The 20,511-nt window shown below is 49.0% G+C and overlaps 1 protein-coding gene across 2 annotated transcripts in view; it reads left to right on the forward strand.

The window, feature by feature from the left end:
- TFCP2L1 (transcription factor CP2 like 1) overlaps window positions 1-20,511 on the forward strand; it is a 61,269-nt gene that overhangs the window by 19,292 nt on the left and 21,466 nt on the right. For both annotated transcript variants that reach the window (XM_077153524.1, XM_077153525.1), the window contains 8 exons: window positions 8,874-8,950; window positions 9,356-9,461; window positions 10,085-10,191; window positions 11,075-11,227; window positions 15,382-15,492; window positions 18,719-18,810; window positions 19,627-19,675; window positions 19,761-19,854. In XM_077153524.1, coding sequence (XP_077009639.1) covers window positions 8,874-8,950; window positions 9,356-9,461; window positions 10,085-10,191; window positions 11,075-11,227; window positions 15,382-15,492; window positions 18,719-18,810; window positions 19,627-19,675; window positions 19,761-19,854 — 789 coding nt within the window. The remainder of the gene's footprint in view (window positions 1-8,873; window positions 8,951-9,355; window positions 9,462-10,084; window positions 10,192-11,074; window positions 11,228-15,381; window positions 15,493-18,718; window positions 18,811-19,626; window positions 19,676-19,760; window positions 19,855-20,511) is intronic.

Raw genomic sequence — 20,511 nt, forward strand, 5'->3', positions numbered from 1 at the left:
TGAAAATGTATATAATGCAGAAGGGAAAGGGGCCTCACTCGACTGCTAGGTGCATGTACTAGATATTTTTCTTTTTTCTTCTGCAAACTTAGGGTAAGGGTAGAAATTATTTTAAAACTGCATGCTATTCAACAACTTGCCTTTTTCCACCAGAATATATTTGGTGGAAAAAATATATGGAGGGGGCGGGTCAGGATGGTTCAGCAGGCAAGGACGCTTGAGCTTCCCGGGTTTGATTCCCGGTGCCTGCCCATGTAAAAAAAAATATATATATATATAAAATATATATATGGAGGATGGTGTTCCATGTCTATTATAAATCTAGATCTACATATTTTTTGGTGTTATTTAAAAAGTTATTTTAACATTTATTTCCAAGTAATTTTAAATTACAAGTTACAGAAGAATTGAGATCATAGTACAGCAAGCTTCTGTATGTCCTTCACCAGATTTGCCAATTTTTAATGTTTTGTCCCATTTGCTTTCTCCTTTTCCCGCCTTCCCTCTCTCCCTCCCATCCCCCCTTTTTTCTACCCCCCTGAATCATTTGTATTCATTGCCGACAACATCCTCCTTTATTCCTAAATGCTTTAGCATGTGACTCTGAGGACAAGAACATTCTCTTCCAGAATATCAATTCCATCATCAAATCCAGAAAATTAAATAGTATTTACCTTTACCTGCCCACCAGCCCCTATTAAAATATGGCCAGTTTCCAATAATGTCCTTCCCAGCCCTTTTTGATTCTGATTCGAGGTCTAGTCCAGGACAAGCCTTGCAGGTAGTTGTCTTACTCTTTACTTTTGGCCTTTGCTTGATTTTCATGACACTGGCATTTTTGAAGAGTACAGGCCAGCCGATTTGTAGAGGGTTTTGCCTGCTGTCTCAGGTTGTGCACTTTGGGTTGGAACGAATAAGTAATGGCGTGTCCTTCTCAGGACCTCTCAGAGGGGCCCTTGCTAACTCTGGTCACGTGGTTAAGGTCCTCCTTTTTGTCTGTAATGGCTGCATATATTCCACAGGGTGCTGGGAACATGGTGGTTGAACAAACAGTTTATTTTCAAGTTTGAGCCATAGCAAGGCTGCTGCAGTGACTAGTTCGTATAGATATTTGTGAGCACAACAGCTGGCAGCTCTGTGGACTGGCGTCCTGGTGAAGGGGTTGCTGGGTCATAGGCTGAGTGCATTTTTAATACTGATGGGCATTGTCAAAATGTCCAATAGGCTGTTGGACATTTATCGCCCTCCTCCAGTGCATGTGAGGGCCTGTTTCTTTACGTCTTGATCCTTGTGGCAGGTTAGCAATCTGTTAATTTTTTGCCGATCTGATAGGTAAAACTGGCCTTGCATTACTTTTATTTGGCATTTCTTTGAATTCTTAGTGAGGCTGAATATCTTTTCATGTGGTCTTGGTTTGGCTGACGAGTATCGGCTCTGCTATTTGTTTTAGGGAAATTAATATCAAATTCTGCTTCTGTTAACTAAGAATTGATCACATGCTGGTGTTATACGAGGGGTGGGAGCAGCGTGAACCTGTTTTGGGTAAACTGGTAGTGGCCTGTCTTCCGGAGAGCTTCCAGCCTATTCAAAAAGCTACATCTAGACCGTTGTTTAGGAAAGTTGAAGGGCAAAGTTGCAAGGTGCTAAAAGAAGTTAGGAGGAAGGAAGAGATCAGCAGAACTAGAATCTCTTGGAGACTGGAGACTTGAAGATTCCCTGGGTCAATGACAGATACCCCCACACCCCAAACTTTCTAGAACAGGGTTTGGCAAATGAGGGTCTCTGGATCCCCCATCAGTCTGCCGTTTGTTTTTTATGACCCACACACTAAAAATGGTTTATACATTTTGAAATGGTTGGGGAAAAAAAAAATCAAACGAAGAAATATTATTTCCTGACAAGTGAAAATGATATGAAACTCACTTTTCAGTGTCCATAAATGAAGTTTGATTGGCACATGGCCATACCCATTCCATTACGGATTGCCAGTGGCTCCTTTCTCACCACAAGAACAGAGTTGAATAGTTTCAACAGAGAGCCAGTGGCCCATAAAGCTGAAAATGTTCTTACCTGGCCCTTCAAAGAAAAAGCTTTTAGATCCCTGTGCTAGAAGCTGTTAGGTGTGGATTGCTTGCAGGAAGGAGGGGATCACGGACAGCTTCATGAGTCCAGGCCCTGGGGCAGAGGGCTGCTTATCTCTGTTTCAGTCTTCTTTGGAGAAGTTTTCTCTCTTTTCCCCTCTGCCCGCCCACGTCCTCCCCTCCCTAATTCCCCTGGGTGTAGAGTGTTGGTGGGTAAAGTCATCAGGTTGGGTAGAGCTTATTGGTGTGGCTTCAGGATCTTTTGATTCAGGACCTTCCCAGCTCCTCTTCCCCATCCCATCCCATCCAAAGCCCCTGGGGCTGCAGCTGGGAAGTCAAAGCGGGAGCCGTGCAGGTCAGCTGGGCCCAGCCAGCCACTGCAGTGCGGCCTTGGGGATGGGTGGGTGAGGCCACTCCCCAGGGTCACCTTGGCTCCCTGGGCTGGGCGGGCCACCTGCCTGGGGCCAGTTTACATCACAGTGGGCTGGCCTCACCTAATGCTTCTTTAAGGGCCTTTAACTGCTCCTGGGTGGAGGGTGGGGTGAGGGGACATGGAAGGGTGGGTTGGGTGCTTTCCTTGGCTGCCTTTCCCCTGCCCGCCTGTTGTCTCCCTCCTACCAAGGCTCTCGCTTTTCTGGGAGATTTCACGCACCGGTCTGAAAGTTCCTGGGTGCCAGCTTCTCTGTGGGGGCGCCTGCCCTCCTTCCTTCCCACAACCTTATACATTGAAATACTCTTATTGTCTGCATTTTGGAGGTGGGGAAACTGAGGTGCCCAAATAGAGCGATAAAAATAGTTGCTCAAGGCCACACACCCTAAGGAAGTAAATCCAGGCTCCAAACCTGGTTGCCCAACCATGCACCCAAGGTGATTTCAGGGGTGCATAGAAGGACATGGGTGTCTGAATGTCTGATTACATTTTAAGGTTGCTATTTATGAATTATATCATTATGAAATTCTATATGCAGGCATAATCTCCACTTTGAAAAGTATACGTTTAAAAAGTGAGTTGAGTAAAGAAAATAGGCACAGCTGGTCCTTGATGTGGCAGATTTGTGGGGTGATATGTGAATGAGCATGGCAAAAGCTACCCCCTCCCAGGGTCTCTTCGGGTCCAGTACCCAGCAGGTTGCTGGCTCAAGTTGGGGTGCAGTGACTTCTACACAGTGGCGGCTGATGACACTCCCCCTAAGACAGGCCTGGGGAGTCCAAAACACCTACCCACATTGCCCTACAGTATGGCAGCTGGCCCCTCGGTCATTTGTGTGTATGGGGGAGATGTTTTGATTTCAGATCAACTGAAAACTACAGATGCTAGTAGAACAAATACCTGGGTACCTAATACGCGGTTTCTTCCACCTTGCCCAGTTTGCTTCTGATTGTACATCTTTCTAAATGCTTGTTCTTCCCTCCGTGGAGGCAAAACCACTGCTGTGAATTTGGTGTTGGTGATTTTCATTCACGGTCCTCAGTTTTTATTCTATGCTTGTTTAGCCATAAAACCCAATGGTATTGTTTTTCATGTTTTCAGACTGCATGTAAGTAGTATTATATATAACACCATAAACCTTTTTTGTTTAATATTGAGTATTCAAGATGTATCTGCGTTGGTATGTGTAGCGCTACATTGCTCGTTACTTTTCAGTGCTGTGTACTGTTCCACGGTCAGTCAGTAATGGAATTAACTTCTGTTTTCCTGTTACCAGATAGGGAGGATGCAGATGGTTTTCACTGTAATGAGCATTCAACAGGGAACAATTCTTTCCCAAGTCTCCCCATGCTCCCGGGTGAGCGTTTCTTTAGGATTGTCCTTAGAATTGGGTTTGCTCAGCTGAAGGGTTGACTGGTACCTCTTTGCCAAACTGTTCCCCAAAATGGTTATATCAATGTAATATTTCCACCAGTAGTGTCTGAGAGTTCCTTACATTTTCACCAATATCAGATATTGCCAAACTTAGTAATTTTTGTCCCTCCAATGGATGTAACATGGTATCATACTTCATTTTGCATTTCCTGCTAACTGGTAAATGCAAGCGTCTTTTCATGTGTTTATTGACCAGTCTCTGTTTCCATAGGGTGACCAGCTGTGTGCCCCAGTTTTCCAGACCAGTCCCCATCGGGGATGGTCACTAACAGTTTCACCCCTTGCAATTTCAAAAGCATCTCAGTTTGGGCCATAAATTATATGGTCACCCTATTTATCAGTGACCTGTCTACATATATGATTAACTCATTTCTTTTTTGGCTTCTGCTTGTCACTGTCTTATTGATGTAGGGTTTTTTTTTCTTTATGTGCCTATGTTTACATTGATCCTTTGTTGGTTTTATACTGTATCTTCTCCCAGTCTAGAACTTGTCTCTAAACTTTGTGCTCTTTGTTTCTAGGTTAAGAAATCCTTTCCTACCCCATGAAGTAGTCTCATTTTTCCTTTAAAAATAATAAAATTTTGTTTTTCTCATTTAGATCTTTCATTTACAAAGATTTAATTTATTACAAATGGTGTGAGGTAGGGATTTATTGTTCAATATTGATAACTGGGAAGTCCAGCTTTTTGCTCACACCTGCACATCAAGTTTCCAGAGATGTAAAAGTCTGTTTCTGGGCTGTTTATTCTTGTCCATTGGTTTATTTGTCCCTATGCCCAAACAACACGGTCTTAGTTACTACCACTTTATATTACATGCAGAGTATTTTAAATGGTACAGGGCATGTTTATCATGAGGAAATGAATATAAACCTTGCACTGCAGGGCAATGATATATTGACCAGATATCTAGGGCCCATCTTGGTTTAAAGAATCGAGGTCACAAGGCATTCAGAGCTGAGCCTGAAAGGGAGGGGATGGTTTGGATGTGTAGATGAGGATCAAGAAATAAATGGAATATCGCAGCAGCTAGAAGCCAGGCAGAGTAGTTTAGCAAATAGGAAATGGGGAGACTCGTGGTTCCCTTTTGAAAGTCAGACAGATCTGGGCTTATCTTCCACAAGTTATATAACCTCTCTATAGAATGAGGGCAATAAAGGGGTCCTCCTCATGGGATGGTAGAGAGGACTAAATGAAATAATGGGCTCAGGGTCTTGCAGTGTTTCGGCACACAATTGGATGACACATAAATGCCTGTTATTTACTACCCTATTTGTTTGATTCCAAGACCAACTTTTTTTTTTCTTCCATTTTTCATATTTCACAATTCTGGAGCTGGAAACAGTGTTTGCTATCATTTCCTGTAATGGCGTTTTCTCCTCTGGATCATAGTTTAGAACGTGGGAAAGAAAGTATTTTGCAGACAAGGTCATCATCTGGCAAGTAAAGTTGGCCATCTAGGAATCATCTTTCATTGTTAATCCTGAAGAGAGAGCAAAACCATTTTAATTCTGCATGGGGATGTTCCAGATGGGGTGTCAAATGTGCTATAAGAGGCTGTGGGCAAGCTTTAATTGGTGTACAAAATAGAAGCAGAAGCCCTTCCGGAAAGGAGAAATTGGGAGAGAATTATGTGCAGCGACAGATCCCCTCTGCCCAGCTCATGACACCCACCAGGAAAGATATGGTGAAGAGCCTGGCAGGTTTTGCAAACAGAATTGGTATTCTGTGTTCCTGCGTCCGCCACCTGCTAGCTGTGTGAGCTCGTCTGAGTCAGGTAACCTTTCCGAGGCTCCTGGTGCTAACTACTACTCAGTTCTGCGATCCAGGGGAGTTAATACGGGGCTGGTTTGTCACATGCTAACTCCTTGTGAAAGAGCTGCTCCGCTGTTGTCCCTTAGAGGCACGGCTCTCCTTCCTCTGTCCTGCTCTGCCCCTTTACTTTAGCTTGGGGTTGCTCTCTGATTCATTCATTCTTCCCCTCAACTCCAGACGTCCAAGTCCACCTCAAACGACAGCTCCTTGTTGAAGCCTTTCCTCACCCCTCCTACTTCCCCGCCCCCAACTGCATGAGTAGCCATCCCACCTTCAGAGTTCCTTCCTCTCTTAGGGAAGTTGTCAGGTTCTGCTGTATATTAGCGTTTTTCCTTAACTCCTTGATGTGCCCCAGAAAATGGCTGAGCCTATTAGGTGTGCCCTACTCTTGTAAGCTTGACATCATAGCATAGAGCTGCACTCCAGAGAATGTGACATTACATGTATTCAGCATTTGGTGAGCACCTACTATGTGCCTACCAGTACAGTGGTGAGCAGGACAGATAGGCTCTGTGTCTCTGCGGAGCCCTCTCTCTGTGGCTCCCACCCACACCTGGGCAACATACCCAGGCATCATGGGGCAACTTGGCTCTCGTGGATGGCTCCCCAGCTGGTGTGTGTCCATGATGGTGGCGGCCTCCCGGGTGACACTGTGCAGTGTGAGAGTGGGGCTTAGGTGATGTGATCATCTGGCCACAGAGCTGTTCATGCTGAGAGAGAAGGCTGAGCTGGGTTTGGCTAGAGAGGGGCTCTAAAGTGTGTACATGAGAGATGTGGATGAGACAGGAAGATTTAGTAGGGGGGCATGTGTGGGTCAGGATGCCTGGCCGGGGAAAAGCTGTGACTTGGGCCTTAGTGCCCCACTCTGTAACTCTGGTCTCCAGGTTGCTGCTCCTTTGGGTTGTATGCAGACTTGGCAGGTGCTCTGCATGGAACAGGAGGTGCCTCTTGCTCAGCATGGACTGGGATTGCCCTGTAGAGCCTGGGGTCAGTGCACCTTGGTCTCCAGGGGCCTGTAAACCCTCGGCAATGACCACTTGGGCCCCAGGCCTCATGCCAGAGCAGTTGACATTCTTCACTGGGGAAGGCAGAGGACACTGGAAAAACCAGTTAGGGTGTGGGAGACTCCATTTTATGTTGCTGTCGAGGGAATGTTGGAGCTCTTGGTTCATCAGAAAATCTGTTTTTTGTTTTTTTTCAGTAGTTTAGATGGGTCAGTTAGTCAGCAAGACCTTTTGTGAGCCTTGTCTTCTGAACCAGGAAAACTGGCAGGACAAGAGCCTGGGATTGAGAAGGGTGACCGGTTTGTCTCCTTGGGCGTCCCGGGGCTCCGTGTGTTCCCTGGGTGTGAGCTGGCCATGTGAGATTGGTTCCGAAAAGCTCCTGGAGGGGAGGGGAGGCCTGTTTCTAGAGAGTATCCCTTCCAGGCCTAGCGGGAGCCATGTGGGTGAGTGTCATGTTCCCCCTTGGCATTCCAGCATCCCCCGGGCACCAGGCGGCTGGAGGCTGCTCAGCACATACAGAAGGCATGCTTGGAGTTCAGATTCTTTGCCCATTCCATTATTCCTTGGGGGTCTTGGTATTTTTCTAATTTATGCTATATTAAACTGGTTTGGGCTAAATTAAGGCTATTAGCTGTTTGCTCTGTGGCTATTCTTAGTTGTTTGCATTTAAGTTTTATATACACACGTGTGTGTGTGCATATATGTATGTGTGTGATTTTAAGTTCTATATAGCTGGGTTTGTTTTTCCCAGTAGCTTTTAGGTTCACAAAGTCCTTCCGTGCTGAGTGTCTGATAAGCAGTGGCTTCGTGTTAAAATAAAACCTTAAAAAAGGTGACCTTTTAATACAATGGTAACTTTTGACATCTGCTGTGAAGTGAGCATATATACCTAAAAAAAATAGGTTGTCAGTGTATGTGATAAGATTTCATAGACTTTCCTATATTCACATACACTCCTTACAACCCCTCCCCCACCATCACCACGAAAAAAGATTGAATGGAAAAACGAGGAAATCTAAGTGAGGTCTGTAGTTCAGTTAATTGTATTGTACCAGTGTATAGTGACCTGGTTTTTATGATGCTGCAGAATTATGTAAGATGCCTTGGGGGAAGCTGGGTGGTGGGCACACGGGACTTCTCTTTTTTTGCTCTATTTTTCCTTTGCACAATTTTTGCAGCTTCGTGTGAGTCTTTATTAAAAATAAAAAGTTAAAATAATAATATTTATCGGTACCAATGATTAAATAACTTATTCTCCCTTGTGTGTAAAGCAACCCTTAAGTCGTGATGTATGCTCATATGTTTTAGAATTATGTTTAAAATTTTTAATTTGGGAAAATTTGACATGGTTCAATATGCAGATTTCCCATCTAGAAACATGTCTTATTTATTCAAGGTTTATTTTACTTTTCAATAAATTACGTACAGTTTTCTTCAGGCTTTTTGTAGATACTTATTTGAGATTTGCTGCTGCTATGGATGGATCTTTTCTCCATTTATATTCTTTAACCAGCTCATGCTGATTATGGGTTGCTGAACAGAATCCCCACACCCTTTCAAATACATGAAATTCTTTTAACTGGGAAAAGTGCTTTTCATTCTGCAATTAGAGACAATGTTTAACAAGCTTTTATTCATTCCTTTAAACTTGTTCTTGAGAAGAGTATGGTCAGTTCTTTACCTCCTAACGTGGATTTAAGTCGCTGTGTTTCCATCCAAGTATACATGGGGGAGGGGCTTTATAAAGAAATAGCAGATTATGCTCTGCATGATTTTAGGCTCACTGTATTTTGTTGCACTCTACGTCTTTGAAAATTTCGGAAGCGCTCTCTTTTCTCTCTTGCTCGTGCTCAGCTCTCTTGGTCACAGTGGTGAATTTCCTGGGGTGTCCCAGGCCCGACTAGGCTGAATGTCAAACCAGGGGTGTCCAGTTCAGAGAATGGTCTGATCTGGCTGTGGACTTCCTTCTCTGCTCTGCTCCTTGGGGGCCGGGAGGCCTGGGTGGGCGCAGAGTACGAGAGAAGGGCCCTAGCGGGGTGAGGCCCAAGTTTGAGAACATTCGGAAATGGAAAAATGTGCCGTTGACCCCCCCCCCCCACCACCCGTAGGTCAGTCTTATGAAATCCGACTTCTGGAGAATCGGAAGCTGGGAGACTTTCAAGATCTGAACACCAAATATGTCAAGGTAAGTCTGGCGGGGAACTGCTCTCCTTCCGGGGTGCTGGCTTAGGGTCTGAGCACCTGGGTCTGCTGCTGGAGGCGGGAGTTGCGGGGAGGATCCGGATAGGGTTCGGAGGATGGGGTGGGCTCCACTGGGTTCTTAGCAGTGGGTGGCAGCCCCTGTTCCCTGGAGCTCTAAGTGGGGACTAGGCCAGGCCGGTGGGGCTGAGCTGGTGCGGCTCGGGCTCATGGAACAGCTCTGGGTGGGATCCACTCAGACTCAAGTCCTGGCTTTGCTAAAGCACAGGAAAAACACCTGATGCTAGAGAGAAAAATGATTGTAGGTGCTATTATAATCATCACTGCCGTTAGCACTATTGAGGTCCCGAGGTGCCCCTTACCCCCCAACTCAGCCGTCTCCCCTCCCCAGAGCATCATCCGCGTGGTTTTCCATGACCGCCGGCTGCAGTACACGGAGCACCAGCAGCTGGAGGGCTGGCGGTGGAGCCGGCCCGGAGACCGGATCCTGGACATCGGTGAGTCTCCCCCAGGCCTGGCCGGGATGAGGCACTCAAGCCACATGGGGTTCCTGCTGGACACCACCAGGACTTGTGTGTCCCCAGGGCACTGGGGTGCACTCCTGCCCTGTGCAAAGTGAAGATACTCCCAACCCCTGGGCCCTGTCTCTTTTCACTGGAAGAGATGGGGAGGTTTAATTCAAAGCCCTGCTGCCCAGGCGTCTCAGAAAAGGATCGTGCCTTAAATAGGCTTTTGATAAGGGATGAAGGGAAAGGTGGCATTCGGGAGATGGGAAATGGATTTTGTCAGGCTCATTCCTTTATCCACAGCCTTAAAGGTCAGATGGGTTTTGGAATCCAGAAGATACAATGTTTAATAGGGTACATAGACTCAAGCTGTCACATAATACCTCCGACAGGCAATCGTGTGTCTGTGGTGAAATGAAAGGACTGTTCACGCTAAATGGGAGAAAGGCCACCAATAGCTTCATGTCAATTCAAGTCATAGGAGTATGCAAAACCTAGTTTTTGGAGCTTTTGGCAATTCAGATTGTGGGTAGCAAGCTGTAACGAGGGTCTTTCCCGTCGATTTGGGAGTGGCTGACAACTGCACTTTTGTGTGTGTGTGTGTGTGTGCACAGATATTCCACTGTCTGTTGGTATCTTGGACCCCAGGGCCAGCCCGACCCAGCTGAACACTGTTGAATTTTTGTGGGACCCTTCGAAGAGAGCCTCTGCATTCATTCAGGTGAGCGGGCGGGGAGGGAAACTGAAGGAGAAAGGCCAAGACTGGGCATTGCTTGGAGTTACAGATAGGTTGGTCACGAGGGTTGGGAAAAGGGCTTGGAATGTTTTAGAATGCCATGTCTCTTTGGGTTTTGCTTATAAAATATACAAGCTTTTAAAAATTTAAATTTGAAAGCAAAAATCTTTCTATAATAATTCTGGTACTTAATTTTCAAAACCAGCTCTGAGCACCTGGCATGCCTCCAGCCTCGTGCTGGGCCGGGCAGCCGAGGGCAGGACCGTGGCCTTGAGGTCCTGGGCTTGATCCTAGGTTTTTCCTTCACCCTTCTGCACGTCTCGCTTTTCCCCTCTGTAAAATGGTGCTATTACGGCCACACCTGTCTTAAGGATGGCTTGGGAAAAGAGTACATTGGATAATAAACATAAAGCTACTAGCCCCATGTCCAGCTTTGGAGTTACACAACAAACACCAGCTCTCTGCAGTCCTGTTACACTAAATGGACAGCAAGTGCCTTCCGTGTAGCAGATGCTTCATGGAAAAACAGAAATGGCTCCAGCCTTCGAGTTGCGCTTTTAACCTGGCTGGGGGAAACTGAACAGCTGGCTATTAGAGGTCACGGCTAAGCCACGGTCCAGTTCTGAGGTCCATGTGCATTTTTATTGGCCCAGAGAAGGGCTCTGGGTGAGGATGGAGGGTGGGGCTCATGGGGTCAGGCAAGGTCCCCGATTGGAAACGGATGAAGTCAGGTATGTGTGGCCTTTGCAGGGAGGGGGCAGGGAGTGGATGGACAGTCCAGGGAGAGTAGGAGGTTGAGGCAGGTCTGTCCCTTGGTGAGCCGCATCCCTGCCCAACTCCCTCCCTGCCCACGCCTGCACTTTTCCAGGTGCACTGCATCAGCACGGAATTCACCCCGAGGAAGCACGGGGGCGAGAAGGGCGTGCCATTTCGCGTGCAGATTGATACATTTAAACAGAACGAGAACGGGGAGTACACGGATCACCTGCACTCTGCCAGCTGCCAGGTCAAAGTGTTCAAGGTAGGACGGCCTCCTCCGCCCTGCCCTGCCCGGGACTGTGGTCGCCGCCAGTGTTCCCTGCCATGTTTGCCCCACGGTCGGATAAGGACCAAATATTGACTCTGGTAACTGCTCTTTGAAGCTTGGGCCTCACTGTCCCTCTAGCTCTGGGGTTCCGCCTGGCCTTCTGTCCCTTTCTGGGTGTCCTCACATCTCAGCATTCGTCAGGAACTGGGATCCCAGGCTGTCCCTGCTCAGATCAACTTGTAAGGCTGAAGTGTCCAAATAATCAGTGTAAAACCTGTGTTTGTGCAGTAAGTTTCTTAAACCAATTTAAAATTAAGGCAACCAGGAAAATAATCTACAAATGCAGATGGCAAAGTTCTTAAATTCTAAATATTAAACACTTTCTTAAATACCATTTGATCAACTGTCAAAACTGTGAATGTTCTCAACATATTGAGTAGGGAATTACCTAGATACCTTTTAAAAATCAAATCAGGAGACTTCCTGCTGGGGACCTGGCCACCTACCTATGTGCTTAGTACCTGCTGCTGTTTTTCTCTCTACGTTGGTGCCCTGTTGGGGAAAGAGACATTTTCAAAGATGTATCTCTTTTCTTCTCTGGTCTTGCCCACTGCAATCGCCGGTCCCTGTTTCTTTAATTATCAATCTGGACTGATTATGGGAGCTGTCCCGAAGATGGGAGCTGTGGTCTGATGCAGGGGCCTACGTGGTCTCGGGGGAGAGGAGGGGTGGCAGCAGAAACCTGTGTCCTCAGGAGCGTGCCTGGGAGTCTCCAGCAGCTGCTTGCAGAATTGCTTTGGGTCATTGGCCCCCATTGCCTTCCTCTCGGGGAATCTGCTTCTCCACTGACACTAGTGTCCTGTGGCTGCCGTAACTAAGTACCACAAAATTAGTGGTTTAAAGCAATACGCATTTAGCATCTCACTGTTCTGGAGAAGTCCAAAATGGGTCTCACCAGCTAAAATCAAGATGTCAGCAGAGCTAGTGCCCTCGGGAGGCCCCAGGAGGGAATCGTTTCCTTACTTCTCCAGCTTCTAGAGGCTCCCCCCTCTTTCCTTGACCCTTCTTCTGTTTTCAAAGCCAACAGGGTCAAACCCTTCTCAGCCCACATGGCTCTGACCTCTGCCTTTCTCTTCACATTTAAGGGCTCTTGTGATGACACTGGACCCATGTGGAATTATCCAGGATTCCCTTCCTATGTCTAAGTCAGCTGCTTTCAGCCTTGATTCCCCTTTGCCATGTAACCTGACGTATCTGCAGGTTCTGGGGAGTAGGACGTTGCCATCTTTGGGGTCATTATATTGCTGGCCACGCCACCTGTGCAGCAAGTGCTCCAGCCCCCCCCATCATTGGGTCTCTTGGTTCTGGTCCTCAGTAGGCATCTCAGCCACCCTGCTGGGATCCATTTCTGTCCTGTGTCCCTCCAGCTCCACTTCTCTTCCTCTTCATATTACAGTTCCATGGCCTTGCCAGCTGCCTCGTGCCCTCAGGTAGCAGTTAGCTTCCTCCCCCTGTGATGTCCACTTTAATTGTCCTGCTCCCTCGTGTGTGCCTCAGGATCAGACACCACACCAATCAGGGGTACGGGGAAGCAAGGTGGGGTCTGCCTTCAGGGTGTGGCTGGTCCTTCCTGTTACCCCAGCAGCAACTCTCTCAACACCTGAGTCTAGAGCTCAGGAGAAGAGAGTATGTGAACGGCTCTGACCCCAGGCTCCTCGTCTGTGCACTGGGCACCGTTGGGGGAGAGGACTGGAAGCTGCCTTGTTTGAGTGACTCAAGGAAGACCTCCGGGTCTCCGGTAGGGTGTAGGAGCCCCTATTGACCCAAAACTGACTTCCCAGATGCCTGAGGAGGTGTGTCCACCCATCCATCCAACCACCTCATAGAAACAGTTGAATCCGGCATGGACAAGTGACCGATAGTCCTGCCAAGCTTCAGTCTTTCCCCTGCCTCTGGGCATCCCAGGTACCGGGAGGCCCCTGGCTTGGTGGAGCAGTATCCGAGGGCCCCCTGGAGGGGTACCTGCATCTCTGAGGGGTGGGCTGCCCTCTGCAAAGCCAGTCCCCACAGGCCCAGGCAGATGCTGCAGGGCAGGAAGGAAGGGCCTCCCTCAAGGAAGGGCCATGCTCCACTGAGGGCTTCTGGGCCCTGGTCCGGCCTCAGTTGCATGTCTATCTTCTCTCTCTCCTGGTTCCTCCTAGCAGGCTGTGTCCGGTCATTTGGATTAAGACCTATCCTGATTTGATTTGGTCTCCTCTAAATAGGATCTTTTTTTTCTTTTTCCCCTTTTGTAATTTTTAATTTTTTATGTATATATATATAATAAATTCATATACCATGTAATATCCAAAGTATACAATCCGAGGTTCACAATATCATCATATAGCTGTGCATTTATCATCACCATTGACTTTTTTTTCTCTTTTTTTGTGAAAAATAGCATATACAAGAAAGCAGTAAGTTTCAAAGCACAGTACGATAATTAATTGCAGAAAAGATTTCAGAGTCTGGCATGGATTACAATTCCACAATTTTAGGTTATTTCTAGCTACTCTTAGGTACTGGAGACCAAAAGAAATACCAATATAATGATTCAGCAATCATGCTCATTTGTTAAAACCCTACCTTCTCTGTATAACTCCACCATCACCTTTGATCTTTCTCCCACTCTTTAGAGATATTTGGGCTATGGCCATTCTAATTTTTTCATGTTGGAAGGAGCTATTGATAATATGGGAAGGGAACTATCTGATGTTCTGGTGAGGCTGGCCCTTCTGCATTTCAGGACTTATCTGGTCCAGGGACCCATCTGGAGGTTGTAGGTTTCTGAAAAGTTACCCTACTGCATGGAACCTTTGTAGAATCTTATATAATGCCTTAAGTATTCTTTGGTTTGGTGGGAATAGTTTTGGTTGGGGTTTGGCAAATTATGGTAGGTAGCAATGTCTAAGTGAAGCTTCCCTAAGAGTGACCTCCAGAGCAACCTATCGACTTTATTTGAAACTCTCTTAGCCACTGATACCTTATTTGTTACACTTCTTTCCCTGCTTTAGGTCAGGATGGCATTGTTGATCCCACGGTGAGGATAGGCTCTTAGGAGATCCAATTGACAAACAAGTCCACCCTCGAGGTCCAGGGGTTGGTACCGGAACGTTTCTTTGCTGGGGTCGAGGTTCCATCCATCACACCCATCTCTGGCTGTGGATAAGGGTGGGCTTCTCCCTGAGGACTGTTTATCTAAATGCCCTTGGGCTGGGGGCCAAAAAGCTATGACCCAAGGAAAGCCTATACCAGAAGCAAACTCTCAGAAGGTGCCCTGAGCTGTGCGGTGTCATGAAAACAAAGCCTCTACACTTGTGAGCTCCCTTTTCCCCATGAGCTTCCTACCACGTGTGTGCTGTGCCATGTAGAGTAAACTGTGCACTTCTGGGTCTTGATGTCTGGACGTGCTTCCCCAGGAGGTGGGAAGCAGGCCCGCCTTGGTCCGTGCACACTGGGGCACTCGCCTGGGAATTCTCGTTTCCAGCCAGCCTTTCCTTCCTCCCACCCTGGATGGCTCACTTGAGCCTCAGTTTCCTGATCTGTAAAGGAGGGAGTGATGGTCACCCTTGAATTCCTGGGGGGTGTTGGGTAGCTGGGATTGGTGGCCTGATGGGGCCGTGTACACGGTGGCCTTTCGGACTGGGGACGGTGCTCTGTGTGTGGAGGGTGAGCCGGGGGCTCAGCAGAAGGTCTGGGAGTCAGGATGAGGGGGCCTCTGTGACATCTCCAGGAGTCTGCAGTCTGTAAGTGTGGCCAGAACCCAATCAGAGGCCACTAATTCTCTCATTTCCTTTCACTCTCCATGGGTAACTCAAGGACCACATCATGCATCCTGTGTCGGCTTTGTTGTGGCTCCCAGGGGCTCCTGTCCATAAGCTGGTGGCTGTTAGTAGAATGTTTTCTCCTGACATTTCCGCATGAGCAGCTGAATGGGCAGGAGGCTGTCAGCAACCTGGGCTGGGGAGGAATGTTCCAGAAACATGTCTTTGAAGGCTGGGAGGCAAAGGGGATGTTGGGCTGTGTGTGGTATCTTCTGGGGAACTTGGGAGCCACTGCTCTGTCTGCTGCCTTCACTTGCTGGGGACGGATGTGCTCTGCACTTGCAGCCAAAGGGAGCTGACCGGAAGCAGAAGACTGACCGGGAGAAGATGGAGAAAAGAACTGCCCAAGAGAAGGAGAAGTACCAGCCGTCCTACGAGACCACCATTCTGACAGAGGTGAGACGCGGAGCTCCTGCTGGGCCTTCCATGGGGAGCTGGGACAATGGTCTGCCGGGTTAGATTCTTGTCATGTCACTCTTTTTTAGATCTCCAGTTAAATTCCGGTGTGTTCCCTCTGCCCTGGGCTGGTGTGCGTCTGGGGAGGTGTTTCAGAAATATCATTTCTGCTGAATGTATTCGCACACTTCTTAAAAAGAGATTGCCTTTTGAATTTTGGTTCAGAATTTAAAAAGTGCAAGGTAGCATTCAATGGGACATATCCGTCTGCTGCTCTCCCAGCTCACCCAGCCTCTCTCCCTGGGCATCTCTTGTTCTTGATATTTCCTTCCAGACCTTCTATGCAGAGTCCGAGTCACACACATGTCTGCCCAAGACCTGCTTTTCTGCATCGACAGTGCCTGTAGACATCTAATAGCCTATTTTGGAGTTGCTCCCTGTCAGTTCATAAAGCACTTTCTAGAAAGTTCTCTGTGCAGCTGTGTAGTGTTTGTTGTATGGCTGGCCTGTTGGGCATGTGGCTGTTCCCAGTCTCCTATCACAGACTGTAAGGTGGGCATGTGACGTTCTGTGTGTGCAAAGGATATGTGTAGGATTCGATTCTAGAAGCAGGATCGCAGGGTCAGAGGGTATCAGCATATTTGATGTTGGAGTCAGTGGTGGGACACGTTTCCCCTCCCCCCGTACCAGGGGTACTAATGAGATGCTTTAAAACAGGGCTCCTGTTTTAAAGCAACTATTTTCACTGTGTTCTGGAATCAGTCAACTAATAGGTGTTGGTGTTGGTTCGTTGAATAATTTGACTTTCTCAGAAGGTCCTGCATGACTGTCCGAGGCCCAGTGCTCACCATGTGGCATCTGGGAGTGAGACATGGGCACAGGATGGCTGAGAGAACAGTGGCCTGGTCCTGGCTGATAAGAAGCTGCATGTGACATATGTGCCTGTGTGTGTGTGTGAGGGAGTGTGGGTATGAGCATTGTGTGTTCATACAGGTATGATTGTGTGTGCATGTGTATGTACATTGGTGTGCATGTGTGAGTGTATATGTACAAGTGAGTGTGGGTGTGTGTGCATGTGTGTATGTCATATATACGCATATGTGCACATCTGTATATGTATGTGCAGGTAAGTGTGGGTGAGAATAAGTATGTACATTGTGTGTATGTGTTTGAATTTGTGAGTGTATGTGAGTGTGGGTATGTGTTTGTGTGTATATATATGTGTCTGCCTGAGTGTGTAGATGTGGTTGAGCATGCAGGTGTGTGATTGTATGTGCATTTATGTACATGGATGTGCATGTGTGTGAGTGTGTCTACGTATGGGTGAGTGCGGTTATGTGTTGCATATCCTTGTCTTGGCATGTGTGCGCATGTGTCTACATGTATATATGCAGGTAAGTGGGTAAGAATGAGTGCTGTGTGTGCATGAGTGTGTGTGAGAGTGCATGCATGCTTGTGTGTGTATAATAAGCCATATGCACAAACATACCAGCAGCAAGACTCTGTAGAGGCTAATTTTGTGGCGTGGTCAGATGCAGGCTGCATGTCATCTGACTCTGAGGATGACGGTTGGAAGGAGCAGTGACACTGCCCCACGCCTGACCACAGTGTAGGGCCTCTGTGTCCTGGGCCAGCGAAGGAGTGAGTAGACACAAGGCCTCTGTTTTCTGAATTGGAAGTCAGACCGGTTTTTCTCCCTCTGCCCCAGCCCTGTCCTTCTTGCCATGCCTTTGCCCAGAGCACGCTCTCTGAGGCCCTGTCCTCCACCTGCGAAGCTCCTTTCCCCACAGTGATCCTCAGCGTCTCTGCAGACTCTGATTGCCCAGTGGAGGGCAGTGCCTCAGTCTCCCAGGGCAGCCACAATGCAGGGCCCCAGACTGAGTGCCTTGAAACCACGTTTACTGCCGCAGTGGAGGACCCCTGAAATCTGAGAGTCTTTACTTTCCTCTCTCTGGCTCCTGGGAGTTCCCGGCTGTCCCTGGGCTTCCACAGCTTTCTCAGCCGCACCGTGGCATTCTGTCCAGTGTCCATCTGTCTGTGTCCAGTTCTCCCCCTCTTATAAGGACACCAGTGGTAGTGGGTGTGGGTTCCCTGCAATCCAGTTTGGCCTCATCGTAGCTAACCACATCTTCAAAAGATCCTGATTCCAAATAGGGTCCCTGTCACAGGACCATAGGTCAGGCCTTGACAGAGAGGCCCTGGTGCCTTCATGGAATGGCTCTCTGAGCCCTAGGTCCAGGTCAGCCAGGGAAGTTGGTCCAACTCCCCACCTGCCCGGTCACCTTGTCCCGGCCAGATGAGAGGTGACAGCATATGGCAGCTCCCCCTTCTATCGGCTTATCAGCTCTCCTCGGGCTGCAGGATTTAGCACCAACAAATTCCAGCCCGTGCTCACAACCGAGTTAAATATTTACCAGCTGTGTGGTTTGGTGGGTGATAGTAAATCTTCAGGAATTCTTTAAATTGGCCCTCTCCGAGGAGACGTCACTGCAGGGAAGGAAAGAAATGAATTCTTTGTGCACCTGTCTGTCTCCGCTTCCTTTGGGAAACGCCCATGTGTGTTCATTTTGGCTTATGTACAAGAAGTTTCTAGAGGGCAGCCATCACATCTTATGTTTCTTTGTCTCCCTTTACTCCCTTCCTGATGCATACCTGTAATAAACACACTTAGAGTTGTGCTGCCGCAAAGCTACTTTTGTGAAAGTAGTTTCTCTTGCCCAGTGAACTTCCTGTTGGAGTCCTGATTCAATTTTTTAAATAGCCGCAATGGAGTAATGAATTGTACTGATTGTTTTCTGTTGGGAGCTTGTCTGTGGTCGATTGCTTTCAATACGGTACATTTACACAGCAGGAAAACCTGCTTCTGAGGAACTGACTGGTCTTGTTTTGGGTTTTCCTTGAGTTTGGGGGGAGGGCCCAGGAGTCCTATGACTGATGTTTCCCTCTTTGGTGTGGCCACCAGGAAGCTCAAAGAGAACATGTTTCACACTTTCTTTGCTGGGGCGTGACCTGCTGAATGTTAGATCTCTCCCCTCCCATGCTTGGTCTCACCTGTGTGGCCCAGGTCACACACCCATCCTTGACCGTTGTGAACACTTGCTGGTGGGGGTTGGGTGTGGAGGGTCAGTGACGTCACACTTGACACAGAGCCAGCGCTGGGCCCCACTGCTGCCCCCGACGCTGGGGCCAGTGCCCTGGGTCACGGCCGCCTGTGCTCTCTCCCCAGTGCTCTCCGTGGCCTGATGTGGCCTACCAGGTGACCAGCGCCCCGTCCCCGAGCTACAACGGTTCTCCCAACAGCTTCAGCCTCGGCGAAGGGTATGTGCCCTACTCCCCATCTTTCTCCCTTTGCATTCCCCTGAATGATGTCGGCTGTGGGCTAATCTCTGCATCTTCCTTCCCTTCTGAGGCCTGGCATCTGTTTGGATTTCAAGGTGGCGGGCTGGTAGATACTTAGCATCTGTATTGGTTTCTTCTGCTTGGAAACACCTCTAGTAACATCTGGTGGGGCAGTAGCCTGGAACCAGCCCCACTGCCTGACGAGTTAGCCCTTAAGGAGGGCTGCTGTGTCTCCCTGTGGGGAAAACGATGAGAGCATTGGCCCACAATAGATGCCAAGCTGTGGGTGCTTATTCATCGCAGGATGAACCCCATGGGATTTCACCTGCTCCTGATGCCATTTAGGAAAGTGTGTGGCCTGCGGTCCTTTGGTTTGGTTGCAGCTTTTCGAGCTTTGAGGTGCCATGAGGAGCAGGACTGCCTGCTGCCTGGGTGCTCCCTGCTCAGCTTGACCTCCCCCTGAAGCTGCAGCGTGGGGTGGAAACTCCTGAGTGGGAGGTGATTCTGAGCAGAACAAACAGACCCAGAACCCTGCATATGGCTTCGAGGCGATATCATCAGCCAGAGCGGTGTAGCTGATCAGAACTTCCGGCCCACATCGAAGGGTCCATTAGGGATTTCCAGGGATGACGCCCCTGGCTCTTGCTGACGCTTCTATGGCTAAGGGACTCCTAGAAGGCCCAACAGGCCCTAGCCCTGATGGGGAGGCGAAGGCCGCAGGCTTAGGTGAGACATCCAGCAGACAGACCCCTGGAAGCGCCCCCTCCCCTCACCTCGGGTTCTTTTCCTTTGCAGCAACAGTTCTCCGACCCACCCGGTGGAGACCCTGCCCCTGGGCAGTGACGTAAGTGTTTGTGGCGGGGCTCTCTGGCTGATGGTCCCCGTGGACCTCGGGGCGGCCCTTCACGGCCTCTCCCCTCTGCCCGCAGCACCTGCTCCCGTCCACCTCCATCCAGGATGCCCAGCAGTGGCTCCACCGCAACCGGTTCTCACCCTTCTGCAGGCTCTTCGCTAGCTTTTCGGGTGAGCTTCTCCGCGTCGGTTCTGAGCACAACGGGGTCACCCCCAGGGCCGGTCCCCCCTGCCGGGCTGTGTGTTTGTACCAGTGCTGACCCCAGGCCAAGGGCCGGAGAGACGAAATCCCGCTCCTGGAAGTTTCCCCGTCGAGGGGGCCGTCGGGAAGAGCGGAGACTTCTCCGGGATCCGCCTCACGTCGGGGTGGCTCTGGTCTGCCCGGGAGCGGCCCCTTGAGCCAAGTAGGGCAGTGCGGACTTAGGGGGTCTCCTCACACTTGTCCCACCAAACTGCTGCCCGTCACACTGTCTGCGAAGCCCCCAGCCGGGAGGCAGAGGGGGAGGCCACGGCCCGGGAGGGAAAGCTGGTGCTTCCTTCTCAGGGAAGGTTGCAAAGCCTCTGCTGATCGTCCGTCAGGCAGAAGGCCTGAGCCCGGGGCTCTGGGGTCAAAGGCGGACACTGGACAGTGGGCCTTGCCTTTTGGGAGAGGCGTTCAAGAGCGACAGGAAGTAAGCGCCCTACCTTCAGATTTGACCCAGTCCAGAGGAGCCGATTTTCCGAACGTGGGTGGTGGGGGATGAAAGGCAGCGCCCACTCGCTCTCAGCTCAGCCGGAGGGTGTGATGAAAGAGAGGGGCCGCAGCCCTGGCCTCGGGGGAACTTGCGA

The sequence above is a fragment of the Tamandua tetradactyla genome, chromosome 3 (genome assembly GCF_023851605.1).
Source record: "Tamandua tetradactyla isolate mTamTet1 chromosome 3, mTamTet1.pri, whole genome shotgun sequence".
In the NCBI taxonomy this organism is placed as follows: domain Eukaryota; kingdom Metazoa; phylum Chordata; class Mammalia; order Pilosa; family Myrmecophagidae; genus Tamandua; species Tamandua tetradactyla.